The sequence below is a fragment of the Liolophura sinensis genome, chromosome 4 (assembly GCF_032854445.1).
Source record: "Liolophura sinensis isolate JHLJ2023 chromosome 4, CUHK_Ljap_v2, whole genome shotgun sequence".
Taxonomy (NCBI): domain Eukaryota; kingdom Metazoa; phylum Mollusca; class Polyplacophora; order Chitonida; family Chitonidae; genus Liolophura; species Liolophura sinensis.
This window is the reverse complement of record NC_088298.1, coordinates 20262124-20277475: the sequence shown is the minus strand read 5'-3', so window position 1 is coordinate 20277475 and position 15352 is coordinate 20262124. Positions and strand designations below refer to the sequence as shown.

General features: G+C 40.1%; 1 protein-coding gene across 1 annotated transcript; it reads right to left on the bottom strand.

Moving 5' to 3' along the window:
* Window positions 1–2815: 2815 nt before the first annotated feature.
* LOC135464508 (glycine betaine transporter 1-like) lies at window positions 2816–13780 on the bottom strand. The gene is made up of 2 exons (XM_064741933.1): window positions 12962–13780; window positions 2816–4595 (listed from the first exon to the last, which is right to left on the bottom strand). The coding sequence occupies exons 1-2, from the start codon at window positions 13462–13464 to the stop codon at window positions 2816–2818; spliced, it is 2283 nt and encodes a 760-aa protein (XP_064598003.1). The 5' UTR covers window positions 13465–13780.
* Between the last annotated feature and the right edge of the window lie 1572 nt (window positions 13781–15352).

Here is a 15352-nt window from a genome sequence, read left to right as displayed (position 1 = left end):
TGTTAACACCGACTGAACTCACCAAGTACCGTGTGACATGTTAACACTGACTGAACTCACCAAGTATTGTGTGACATGTTAACACTAAATGAACTCACCAAGCACCGTCTGTCATCTTAACACCGACGCAACTCACCGAGTACCGTCTGTCATTTTAAGACTGATTCAACTCAGCAAGTGCCATCTGTTCTTTTAACACAGGCTCAACTCAGCAAGTACCGTGTGACATGTTAACACTGACCGAACTCACCAAGTACCGTCTGTCATGTTAACACCGACTGAACTCATCAAGTGTCGTCTGTCATGTTAACACTGACTGAGTTCACCAAGTACCGTCTGTCATGTTTACACAGACTGAACACACTATGTACCATATTTCATGTTAACTCTGACTGAACTCAGCAAGTACAATCTGATATGTTAACGCAGATTCAACTCACGAAGTACCGTCTGTCATGTTAACACCGACTGAACTCAGCAATTACCACCTGTCACGTTATACTGACTGAACTCACCAAGTACCATCTGTCATGTTAACATCGACTCAACTCATCAAGTGCCATATTTCATGTTAACTCCGTCTCAACTCAGCAAGTACAATCTGATATGTTGACGCAGATTCAACTCACGAAGTACCTTCTGTCATGTTAACACTGACTGAACTCAGCAAGTACCACCTGTCACGTTATACCGACTGAACTCAGCAAGTACCAACTGTTACCTTATTAACGATAAGAAATGTTTGAAGCCAAAGAGGCATTCCGCATTTTGATTATTAACACAAACAAAAAAAGAGAAATATACATAGAAATATAAACATCTTTATTCATTAAAATATTCTTTACGGAACCGTGTTAAAAGCATTAAATCTTGCACTATTTACCTAGATCAGAAATTTTTTTGGTTATTTCTGGGACAACTTCCGCAAAATTCTGAAGGAAGATTTTACTCTGTTATTCACAACGATACAACCGTAGGCACAGAGAAGGTGTAAGGTGGATATTAATTGTAACATACGATGTTGGGAAATGAATGGATGTAGTTTAAAATAAAATTGTCTGTTATGTACTCATATTCTTACGACAGCTGAGGTGCATACATTACCTCTTGTCCACTACCAAGGCTAAAACAATGCCCTCGTGATAAACGGATGAACCCCATGGTGATGTCAATTGTTACTGTCTTTTTTATTCTCCGACTATTGTTCAAACTAGATAGAAAATCGATAAAAACCCTTGTTAAAATATGAATGTACAGGAAGGCATTCGCTTTCTACACTGTTATATTCCTGAGGTACAGTTTGGAACTTCCATTCACACTAAGGGTATTGACATTTCTACATCGTTGTATTCCTCAACTGCAGTTGCAAACTTTCGTTCTGAACAGACACTGGAATTTCTACATCATTGCAAACCTTCGTTCTCAAGAGGGATACTCGAATTTGTAGTTGCAAAATTCGCTCTCAAAAGGGATGCTCGAATTTCTACATTGTTTTTTTTTTATAACTGTTGTTGCAAAACCCGTTCTCAACAGAGATTCTCGAATGTCTACATTGTTGTATTCCTCAACAGTAGTTGCAAAATCCGTTCTCAAGAGGGATACTCGAATTTATATATCGTATTCCTCAACTGTAGTTGCAAAATCCTTTCTCAAGAGGGATATTCGAATTTTTACATGGTTCTATTCCTCAACTGTAGTTGCAAAATTCGTTCTCAAGAAGGATGTTCGAATTTCTTCATCGTTGTATTCCTCAAATTTAGTTGCAAAATTCGTTCTCAAGAGGCATGCTTGAATTTCTATATAGTTGTATTCCTCAACTGTAGTTGCAAAGTCCTTTCTCAAGAGAGATGCTCGAATTTCTACATCGTTGTATTCCTCGTATGTACTTGCAAATTTCCATTCTCAAGAGGGATAGTTTGAACGAATCCTGAAGAGAACCAGTGGTGGAAACTTTGACAAAGGTTTCTTGTTTTCTTAATACCGTTATAAATTCAACGTTATACATACATTTCCCTTGCTGCCTGATGTCTACATACATGTACTTGGAAAAAATATCTAATGGCGAACGTAATCTCCTTAAAGAGGAAGAAGAAGAAATTTAACTGTCTTCAGTCCAAATGATATGTAACAACATATCATATTTTAGAGCTATTCAAACAATAACTTCTTATTCTAATCCTATTCTCTATGTTCACTACAAATCCGGTAGCAGTTACATCCAAGAAGGCTGGAAAACGGTACATTCTGACGTAGACGGAAATGTGAACATTTCACATTGATACAGATATCGTACAGTTCATCTGGGTGCTTTCTGTATTTTTCAGCTAGAAAAAGTTAATCCAGTCCGTTAATCCAGTCCAAATGCTTAAATCTTCCCGCACAAAATCCCCTATCGCCAATCGTTATTTCCGGTTAGTATTTTTACCCATTAAACAATTGTCCGCGCAGAAATATCCATTGGCGTACAGGCATTTATAAATCCTTATTTTCACTGAAAAAGGAGTTCCCCGTGTTTCGTTTCATGCTGCTGTGTGGCGCTGCCTGTCTTTGGCGGCGGTTATAACTCCAGTTGTTTTGGGAAGACGCTGAAGCATCTTTATTTGATATCATACCCTGGGTCACTCAAGGTCTCCCAGACAACCAGGTTCAGTTTGACAAGGAGTATTGAAATAATAATTATCACGCACGGGAACTGTAGGGCCAACTGAGTGACGGTGGTGAGTACAGAACAATTCTCTTAACGCAACTGTTCCTAGGTGAACGGCCAGAGAAAAAACATTTGTAAAAGAGCGATATTCCGAGTATCGCTACAAGATTAGAGACGCGAGTTTTCCGCTTCAGCCTTTTTCTCGATGCCATTGGCACCACCGTTAGACTTAAAAGCCGGGTTGTCTATCCCGTCTTCCATTTCGGCGTATTTTGGGGGCATGTCTTCCATGGCCTGCACGTTGCCGTTCAGGATCTCCACATCGATCATATCGTTCATATGGTCGTCCATCTGCAGAGCGGCGAAGGGATAGAGAATCAAAACGGCGAAGAAATCTTCGATCATGTTTCCATTTATACCCAGGTCTTCTCTCATTTGAATCCTAGTCCGTGCAGCAGCTCCCGCGAAACCGAAGTAGATGGCACCGCCGATGTATGCCAGGCCGGCGTAGGCAGCTTCCAGGACAACTAAGATGATCGCTGCGTAGAAGAGGAACGCTAGGGTGAACATGTTGGCCCAGCCGCGTGTGTTTGTGATTTTGGCGTGCGCTCGGCCGACAGAGAACCACGGCGCTACGATGGCGACGAGGAATCCTACGAAACGCTTAGCGCTCTCAAAGATGTTGAAAAGATCGTGAGTGAAGGCCGGTCCGTCTGGATCGAGATCTCCTCCTTCAATTTGTAACACTCGCCAGAGCGCGATGCACATGAAGTTCAAGACAATCGTGTAGGGAAGTCCGGCGGCGATGGAGACAACCCTGAGGGCTTTGAGACCCTGGTCCCCGCCGGACACCAACAGGCCCGTGGCACATGCCCCTTCAGTGAAGGCCCAAAAGATTCGCTGCAGTCTGGGAGGATCTGGGTGTCCGTTGGCTGCTAAACTGTCGATGACGAGAGAGCCGCTGTCTGAGCTGGTGACGAAGTAGAGGATGATACCGATGAGAGAGATGATAGCCAGGAAGGGATACAGAGCAGGGAAACTTTCCATTAAATCAAACCACATGTCAGTCGAGTCCCTGCAAGACAGTCGGTACAACCCGTTGAATGGTGCGGTGGAATTCTTTCCTCCAAATTCAGAATCGCAGGTGATATTGGCTAGGACGGCCTCTCTTTCCATCTTGATGCCAGCGGCTCCAAACATGCCGAACCAGAAGAAGATATAGATGCAGGGGACAGTCATGGTGTGCATGATGAACTGCTTGATGGTTCGACCGCGGGAGATCTTGGCGATGAACATGCCGACGAATGGAGCCCAGGCGATCCACCAGCCCCAGTAGAAGATGGTCCAGTCGTTGAGCCAGTTTGGAGCGGACTTTCCATCAGGAGCGTTGTTCATCTGAGCAAAAGCGTCCGTATGGAACCCTAAGCCGATGATGTTCTGTACGTAATAACCGACGCTCTGAACAACGGCGTTGAGCATGTACCACGTGTCGTCGTAGAACAACCAAATGAGCATGATGAAGTTGCCGAGGAGAAAGCAGATTTCGCTGAGCAGTTTGATGCCGACTTTGAGACCGCTGATGACTGAAGCTGTAGCCATCAGAGTAATGACCCAGATGAGGATGATTTGCGTGTTGATGCCGTAGACAATATCCGAGTTCATTCTATTAAGCCCCCTGTTGAGCTGCATGGCGCCAAGTCCCAGACTGGTGCACACGCCGAACATCGTGCAGACTACGGACAATGTATCGATCAGGTCTCCAAGCCAGCCGAAAATTCGCTCTCCGAGGATCGGGTAGAAGCAGGATCGCACTGACATGGGCAGACCTCTCCGGTAGCAGATGAAAGACAACAGCATACCGAGAATGACGTAGACGATCCAGCCGTGGATTCCCCAGTGGAAGTACGTCAGGTTGATGGCGTCCTGCGCTCTCTGGTTGTCCGAGTACCTGCATATGAGAAAGGAATGTAAACATTTTGGAAATTTATGAAGCTAAGTCGTATCGAAAAATAAAGGGATAGCGAAAATACCAATGTAAATTTCAAAGGCATTTCTTAAGTGATGGGTGATGTACGTTTTGGGGTTTAGATCACGCAAAAGAAAGCCACAACAATGATATGTGCAAGTGAAACAAGTTGAGTACCCAAAAAAAAAAAATAATGTTAATTTTATCAGAAAATCTGTAGTCTGAGTGATGCTAGAATGGATTCTGCTATTGCAACAGATTATTCTGTTAAATATATTCACACATATTCTATTCTGCTAGACTAACAGGAAATTATGTTAAATACGACAGAGTATTATGTTATAATTACAGAATACATTCTATCATCATTCATACAACAGACTTTCTGTTAAAATTAACAGGTCAGTTTTTTAGTGCAACTTGTCTCTGTCACAATATGTATGGTGATACCCTGATGAATGGACGTTAAGAGTGCCTAAAGTTTAAGAAACGATAAACCGCAGACTAGTAATAAACTACGGTGGGACCGTATCTGGTTTATGACACGACACCACGGCATTTTTAAATAATTCTAGACCTCTGACGTCTAATAACTTGTTGTTAACATATGTGTCGACATTCGTATGTCATCCGTTAACTGTGAACCAATAAGGACGTTCCAGGTCAATAATCGGCAATGCCAGTTCCCAAAACGACGTATAACACAAACCACCAAAGAACTAAGTAAATATATGAAGTACGAAATTATGACGGAATCATGAAAAGAGAAGCAGTCAACAGTTTTCAATGATGTTGGAAATTCTGCCCTTGTACCATGCTAGTATATAAGTTGGGGATGAACAGGATGAATAGACATCCCCTAACCCCGGTTTAAGCAGACTTAGACACAATCATGTACCAGAGTGCTGAAGATTCTGAACGCTCTGTCCTGTTTAATTACAAGAGAAATATACCCATTGTAAAATATAAGAAACTTGGGGTGAAGGCGTTTGGTGGAATAACCCTGACACACTAGTTTTTGCAGAAATAAATGGTGACGTTGGTTGAAATTTTTACACAACACACAGGATCTAACAACACTAAAAAGGCTGGAGAGAGGGACACGCCTTATGCAGAACCCTTCCGCACATTGCAGTCCAAGGAGGGATAATTTACACTGTCAAAATCGAAACTATCTCGCTTTGGGACTGAGCATTTGGGTCCGTTTGCTGTGCGCATGCACCGCCAACGTCTCCGGACTGGATGATATGGGGCGACTTGTGTGGTACCAGTATTTTTTAACCTTTATTTCACAATATTCGCCAAGGACCAGGACATGTGACATGTGAGGCACAAATGATGTTATGATTTACCAGAAAAATTCCCAAAAATATCACCATTTTCTTTTTGGTAAATAGCGTATCTTTAAGCCACTGTCTTTATTTCTGTCTGATAATATCCTGCAGGCGGAACTTTATGGGTAAACGCTAACTGACAAGAGGCTGTATTCCAACGGTTACGATTTGCTAGATATCACACTGTCGTCGCTGCGCTGGTTTTTCTCTGTATGTTATACGTTTTAATTATAGTGTATTCCTGCATAAACCAGGATTCTGCTGGTGAACTAGGCAGCCCCGAGGACGGGTCCCGTTGCAATGTTTTAATGTTTCTGTATGTTAACTGTGATAGCAACACAGCATTTCGAGTAATTCTAGAACAGCGATGGCTAATAAATTGCAATTAACGTTTTTTTCTACCTAATTCTACTTAAGCCATGATACTAGGGGCGTGTAATTTGCTTCTATTTGCGCATTTGCATGAACAGTTAAAATAAAACACTAACTGAGGTAAATTGATTAGAGGCCTTATTTCACCGGTTTATGTATATGTGACCGTTGGTCTGTCACTGTGTCGCCACTGGTCTGTTTTTTCCCTTTAGGCCTTCAGCAACCTGCAGACGTTTTAATTATACTAGCTAAGATCTATGGAAGGGTACTTAACAATTAAGGTAATTAAATACTTGTTCAGATTACACGCTACATATATGATAAAATCCGATCGTTTTTGTGATTTTAATTTAATACAACGGCCTTGGACAGGGAATTGCTCCATTATAATGCTCTTTCTGTGAGCTCTTGGTGACAATAATCGATCCGCAGTCTAACGTCCGTTTTGTTATTTACTTGATTGGTGTTTACGCCGTACTCAAGAATATTTTATTTATACGCCGTCGGCCAGCATTATGGTAAGACATTTTGTCATCCATCATTTTGCACGAGAATATAGGCCTATATGAATACGTGATACGCATCACGGAGGCTGTTAATTGGTTAATGCGTGAATATAAATGTATATCGATATATCGATATATCGATATATTGTATATAAATTTATATATCCCAAAGTATCTTGGGAAGTTGAAACACTGTAATGTGTTTAAAACAACAACAACAATACTGAATACAGATAGATATTGCCTCTGACCTGTGCTTAACTATGTGGAGTAACATTAAAAAACATGTTAAAAGTGTTTGGTGCAAATTTCTTAATTACGCCTCTATTTTGCAAATATGCCGTCATTGGTCGTCACTGATCGGTAATGACGTCATTGGTGATCCATCTCCGGGCCAGCGTTGCACCCCACTTTCACACTCTTCCTACAGTGTTGTTTGGTCAGCTATCACTGTCGGCGTCTCAACACCTTTGACTCCAGGCTAACTATCTTCCGGAATGATAGCCCCCCCCAACACACACACACATATATAAGGGCATATCATAAAGCTGCATATTCCCAGGAGCCTCTCACCAATGCGGTCGATGTGAGTTCAAGTCTAACTCATTCTGGCTTCCTCTCCGGCTTTATGTGGGAAGGTCTTCCAGCAACCTGCGGGTGGTTGTGGGTTTCTCCCGGGCTCTGCCCGGTTTCCTGGCTGCCGTCATAAATATTCTTGAATACGGCGTAAAACACCAATGAAATAAATAAATAAACAAAGCTGCATATTAAGAAATAATATGACACTCATATGTTGCTGGTACGCATTAAGCCATAGGACAGGCGAAGTCGTTTTATTTATATTCTATTCATATTGCATTTGTTTATTTGATTGCTATCTTACGCCCTGTACTCAATAATATACAGCATGCAGCTTAAGGCTATAAATTATATATGATCTGTTCACTATAAGAAGTTATTATTATTCACCTGTGCACATCATTGTAAATATAAAATTAAAGACGACCTTGCTGAAAACAGCCTGATGTAGATGAAAGCAATAACTAGAAATGAAAACGACGAGGACGGAAAGATGAATGTGATACAGATGATTACAGTGTACAAAAAACAGACCGAGAGCAATGGCCTCTTTGTGATGACTAGATACAATTCCTTGATTAGAACTGAGTGCCTAACCTAATCTTCCTCTCCGCAAGAGACAAATGTTTAGCTTATGCAAGAGACAAGTGTATAGCTTATGCAAAAGACAAGTGTATAGCTTATGCAAGAGACAAGTGTATAGCTTATGCAAGAGACAAGTGTATAACTTTTATGCGAGAAACCGTTGTATACATAACTTACACAAGATAAAAAATGTGTAGCTTTTAGAAGTGTTAAATGTATGTAGGTCATATATATAGTGTATGCAAATCACAAATGTAGGCATTTACTGTTTATCCAAGCTACAAACACGCAAGATTTTTGTTCGCGTATAGCGTTCTATGTCAGATCAGATCACTTGATCATGACGCGATTTGTAGTAACAACTTATCGCACTCATTCAAAGTGAAACGTGTAAAAACCCATCGGACTAATCACTGCGATAAAACTCTGTGGTGAAGTGAATCGTATGTAAACCAATTTTTTTTCTGAAGTCAGTAAAAATTTATTATTAATTCTTCTGCTGCTTTTTTCTATCGTTCGTTTAAAAAGGCTCTATATTTTTAAGAAACTGTGACGGCAATATTGCAGTTTGAATAACGGGTGTATTAAAAAGTCATTTTGATACTTTGCTTTGTTTATAAGTACATACTACACCAATAGGTATGACAAGTTCAGGTCAAAGTTTTTAAATGGGATTTTGACCCTTGACCTTGATAATGTACGACAGTTATATTTTAATGTAATGCTGAGAATAAGGTTCCTTTCGGCCTTCCATTTGGTCGATTAGTCAAATTAGATGTGTGAAAGATTTAAACACAGAAGACAGGCGCTTGAAACACAAATGATTTGTTGCATTATATATATATATCTCTTGTTGAATGAAAACCGACGACAAAAATAACAAATTACGTACAGGCTTACGTGCACATGTCACTGTTCTCATCACTCTTGAGCAACGCGCTAAAAAAAAATTTAAAAACTGGAAAATAAAATAAAACTGAAAATCCAACTTTTTTCTTTTGTCCGGGATCGATGCGATATGTTTTGGTGATTTTCCTATTTTTCAAGATTTTAAGATCAAGTAAACATGTCTTCAAGAGGGAAAATTGCAGGGACACTCCACATTTACAGGAAATGAGATGATTTATTTTTGTCTGTTTTATTTTTATACCCTCCTCCGACGTTGAAGAAAGATTTATTTTGCTTGTAAAGCAAAAATATAAATTGGTGTCGCCTTATCTCCCTTCGAATCCGTTCGATAACAATGCTAACACGGTACAATTTTCAATACACGTCAGAAGAATACAGTTACTTCAAGAAAAAGAGGGATAAGGCCATTGGTCACGGATGAATGCACTGCAGGTGTAATCAAGATCAGGTGAGGAACTAATCCTGAGTGAAATCTACACGGTGTGTTTGACATTTTCTAAAGTTGCCAGTTTACGCTATAGAAACTGAATGCGATGCCAGCCCTGAATGTGATGGTATAGATACCCTAATTTACCATCTTTTCGCCCACACCTGAACTTAGCACACGTATTCTTTAGCCTATAAGACAGGATATATTCTTGCAATGGGTGCGACGGTGGATACCCTCATTTTGCCAGCTTTTCGCCCACAACAGAACTTAGCATACGTATTTTTATCCTATAAGGCACGATTTTCGATCTTTTCGCACGCAATTGAACTTAGCATACGTATTCTATTCTTTAGCCTATAATACATGATGCGTGCTTGCAATGAGTGCGACAGTAGTTACCCCAATTTTTCCATCTTTTCGCCCACAACAAAACGTATTCTTTAGCGTACAAGGTATGATATTGATGATTGTGGTTTTAGTCAAAGCGTCAGACCCACAGTTAAGAATCGTCGACAGTGCAGATCACACGGACAAATTCCCATGATAGCCCTGTGTGTTTGTGACTACGTGGAAGAGTTATAGAAGGTGTTCGATTTATATTCATTGTAAAGGTACAATAAGTGCCAATCGTTCGTTCTTGTCCCCAATGAGGTCAAGTGTTCCAGTCCGGCTCTCGCACGGACTTGGCTGAGCAGTTGTTTAACCCAACCGGAGTTTCCCGGCTTTTCTCCCCCATGCATAACCCTGAAAACGACCTATTTATGCGAATCGGGAGCGGACTGCGGTCTTGTGGTAAAAGGTGCTTGTCTGGAAACACTACGCATGGGTTCAATCCCTGCCTAAAACATATATTATGTCTTTGGCCAATATGGTTACTTGTGGGAAAGACGGTTAGTAACTTACCAAAGGTCGGTGGTTTACACCAAGCACTCCGGTTTAATCCACTTACAAAACTGACCGCCAACGCACATGCAAAACATTCTTGCGTTTGGCGTTAAATATAAGTCAGGGGCCACTTTCAAAAACTTCGTAAATCAATTTTTCGTAAGTGTGTTCGTGAAGGAAGTTGCCATATGTGACTATAACCCAGACAACGTCTTTTGCGAAAAATGTTACGAGAAATGTGACTTACGAAGTTTCGTGGAAGTGGCCCCTGGTCAAATATAAGCGAAATAAAGCTACGAAATGAATCTATAATTAAATATGTGATCGGACGGGTGTTATAAAAGTGTTACAAATCATAAGCCGTATATGTAATGCTTGTCATTTCATACAACTCTAAAGTCTGTCTAATAAAATCTGCAGCTGTTCCCTATTGCTGTCCAATTACTGGGGAATGCGCCGTCATTGATAGGCTGTTCATGAAGAGATAGGAGATTTGTAGTTAAATACGATGTTCTGGTCATACTTGAGAGAACACGTAAACACCCTCCGTCAAACCCTGCTTTTAAACTGCACCTTAGATCGGATTACGCATGCGTGCCTTTTTGTGCGTGTTTACCAGCCTTTAATTGTGCTCTGGATACAGTCTGCTTAACAATGATGCTTTTCATACACGCAGGTTAAAAGCATTGGAAAGATTAAATGAAGGTGTGTCAAAGACTGTCTCTGGCATCCTGCTTTATAGCTATCTGACGGTGATAAAGGGCATGTATTCAAGGTTTTAAACGTATTCAAGATGCCATCAAGTAAGCGCATTATTTAGTGCTCACGGACTGTACAATGGGCTGGATAATCATCGGCCAAGGCCGAATAAAGAAGAGGAATGTCTCAAGGTATGAAAGCGGTCATATGCCTCAAAATAACTGGCGCTCAGCCTTGTGTGGAAAATGCCATTTAACACCAACACCTCGCTAATGGAGGCTTATGCTTGTTGTAGCGTGAACTGAACACGTATCAACGTTGAAAGGGAATTTCGTTGAAAACGCTATTAATGATAATTAATATAATTGGTAAATGTGCTCGGGGCTTTTTCACTTATATTTTACGGTGGTCAAGCTTATGGAGTGCCCTAAGTAAACCATCGACCTGGGTACCTAATAAACCACCAGGCTTTATGCCGCAGCCCGGAACAACACGTGCTGGGTTCGAACTCACGATAAAAAAAAACAAAGTCTGTTTACGCGAATTCTCAAATGACGGTTATCCTTATAAATTAAATTCCGTCATCTTATGTGACGATTCTACTGCTACATAAGGTGATGTCCTAAATAGAACTTAATTAAAAGACACACAAGAACCATTAGTAATGAAATTCACTAAATTATAACGTGAATAATTATAAATTATAATAAAAGTAAAAAAAAAAGTGAGCTATGATATGTATACTTGAATGTTACACAAACCATTTTTAAACAGAAGGATCGCTTAAACGAGGGCGATTATCCATTAATTTTTTGTTTTTGTTTTGTCTGTTTTGTTTTGTTTTGTTTTTTATTCATTTAATTCTTTTGTTTTGTTTTTGTTTGTTTTTTTCAGAAAGATTTTCTGAAGAATCCAACTGCATTAAATGGAGTGAGCAGAGCTGTCAATCACGCCACATAGCAGGACTTCAGAACGTGTTTATGGCGCTCTGTCGCTAGGGTCGACCAGTACGCGGCTTGCCCCTTTATGTTTAGCGGAAAGTGAAATGTTAACCTAGTTTTAACCTAGCCATAGAGATTATACATTATAGAACAGACGCTTGAGCATTGGCACGCAAAAACAGCAACAGTTGTCAGTCACATCACGCTGGTAGATTCAACCGGACCGTCACCAACGCGGAGAAAATTACATGTGCATACTTTCATGTATTTATAGATGCATGCGCACGAACCACAAAATTCTTTCTCAAACTGCTCAGTTGAATGTTAAATTTTGGTCTTTGGACACCGCGTATCATAACCAATCTTACTTGAGTATTAAGAATACATGTTATACTTCATTTCGACAGAGAAGAAGCTATATTTAGACTACACACACACACACACACACACACACACACACACACACACACACACACACACACACACATATATATATATATATATATATATATATATATATATATATATATATATATATATATATATATATATATATATATATATATATATATATAATGCTTGTCATTTCATATAACTATAAAGCCTGTCTAATCAAATCTGCAGCTGGTTCTTTTTGCTTTTCAATTACAAGGAAATACTTTACTGTATAATAACTGAATAAATAGATAGTGAAATAGGACAGGTGCTGCACGGGTGGCCCCAATACATGCAGATAGATTTACAAAGTCAAAAGAATATTGTGCGCAAAGTCGAAAAAAGGCTAGTGTATTCATATTGTTCAGGTATAACAATGCTAGAAAAGGAATTTTTGATTGCCATTGTTTAATTGTTGTGCGTTTAAAAAATAAACTCTCTTTGAACGTATACTGAACTTAAAAAATATACACTGTAAAAATGAATTACATTTCAACCAATGTGACATTTCTTTACTAAAGATTCCATAAGCGCATGTAATCGTAATTTACGGCTACCATATTTCAACAATTCATTTCTGTAAGACTTCAACCATTTAATAAGAAATATTAAAAAAGAGTCAATTCTTATTTACGGTCTTGTCTTTGTTTACAAATAAAGAAAAGAACCTCACCTGTTCCAGTAACGATTTCCGTAAGGCCCCGGTTCGTAGTGAAACATCGTCTCTGCCACTCCGAAGTAGAACAGACCGATTCCAATCCCGGCCGCAAACAACATGGTGAAGTAGGCGGCATCGCTGAATTCTGGCTCTTCATTTTGACGGCCCAGTTTTAGATTGCCGTATTTCGAGAAATAAATGGCGATAATCAACAGCGCCCAGACATCCTGGGTTCCGATGTAAAGCCAGGTCCAGGTTTTGGTAATCCACAACATAACCGGGGTCAAAAGGTTGAAGGACCCAATGGGGTCCGCGCAACACCAGGCCACCAAACCCCAAATGACGATCCCCGAAGCGATGGTGACGATGGGGTTCAGCTCGATTCGAATCGGCCCAATTTTCCAATTTATACTGCAACATTTTTTCAAATGCTCCTCGGAGATACGCTCGTATTCCTCTTGAGTCAGACACTCCGTGCTGTGAACGTTCACATTTTCCGAGCCATCCTCTGTAGCCATCGTTCTCTGTATTTAAATCTTCACTACTATGATCTTAACAAAAAGGAACTTGTCTGCATGTAGACAAGCAGGTCTCGACCTTGCTCAAGCTACACAAAATCTCCCTCTGATAACATATGTTATTCATTCACCTGTAATTCCTCGACAAATCCGTGAAGAACCAAAAGCCAAATAAAGAGGATACCGAAAAGTGGAAAGTCCAGTTTGACGGATCCACCGGCTTAAGCTCTATTTTGAAAAAGGAGATCTCGTCCGTGCCCCTCTGAAGATATTGTTCACTTTTGAAACCGCACCGTCTCACGGTGAGGCATTTATGGGTACTTCTAATAAGTGTTAGTACCCACACTACGGTTATATATATATACGCATCACGCGCAAAGATAGCATGCATAATTTACAGGGGGGTTACTTTTTCAAACGAAGTTGGTTAGACCACACCCACCAATTCTCATTGGTTTACTGATCTTGATCGGCAGTTTGTATTCATACAATCACTTGAGACATATTTCACTTCGAGGAAAATTGCAAGTGCAAACTAAACCTCTGCGTGGATTCTCCCCCACAATACGCTGATGCAAAAAGTGAAGAAACGCCACATACAAATGAAATGCTTGGAAAATATACTGGAGTACACATGAAGACAATTTCAACCATTGGAGATGCAAAATTTAAAAACGTGCTCAAAGTATTTTGACCCATATTTAAAATTGCACTATGTTGGGCAGCAGAGTTTTCAGTAAATGTATAACATTATAAGTAAATCCGAACGCTGGCTCTCGGCGACATTATCATTGCATAAACACGATGGCTAATGGAGGTTTTTAAACTATGAATCCAGGATTTCTCTTAAAAAATTGTTTTTGCACAGATATATTCACCTTAGGGTGTAAAGTTTTCGTTAACCGAAGTATTTCACGGGGCAAATAATTCAGCTTGGCGAATGAAATGACTGCTAACCTTTTAAACCACAGGTCAAACTTTGTCACGGTCGACTGACTTATATATGTTGCACGTATTTCCATGGTGGTATACAATCTCTTAATGCTTAGAAAATATCGCACACAGTGTGATCCTAGATACACGCAACGGTGTAGCGACATCTTACACTGTAAAAACTGCTAAATTTAAGACAACATTATGCTTTTTGGGTAATACTAGAAACATATGATGTGTTATGCACAACACAACATCCCGTTACCTCAAAAGACAAAGTATTCTGTTGGAGTAACGGAACCAACCTGTTGTAGTTTATAGTTACAACAGAATATATTCCTCCATTAAGAGTTAAGGCAGTTCAGTCATGTCCACTGGCAAAAGACCCAGTACACAGTTTCTAGGCTTAGTGAGACGCTGTATCCTATTCGTAGATATCTATACATGTTCCATTCACAGGCCTCTATATCCTATTCGTAGGCCCCTTCAATCGATTCGTAGGTCCCCATATCCGATTCGGAGGCCCTATGTCCGATTCTCAGGCCCAAATATGCGATTAGTAGGCCCTTATATCCTATGCGTAGGCCCCTGAACCCTGTTCGTAGGCCCCTGTATTCCACTGATAGGTCCTATATCCCAGTGGCAGGCCCGTGCATCCCATTCGTGAATCCCTGTATCTCATTTGTAGGCCCCTGTATGCCATTCATAGGCCCCTGGTGATAATGACTATTTCGCAAATGATTCGATATTATTCAATTGTTTTATTAACAATAGTGTCGCAAATGAACCGATATTTTCTATTGTTTTATTAACAATTGTGTCGCAAATGATGCGATAATTGGTGTTGCATAGTGTTAACAATTGACTCGTACATGAAGTGATATTACTTACTCGTGTTATTCACTGTGTCGCAAATTTAATCGTTATCCTTGTCGCGAATTTAGTCCAAAGTAGA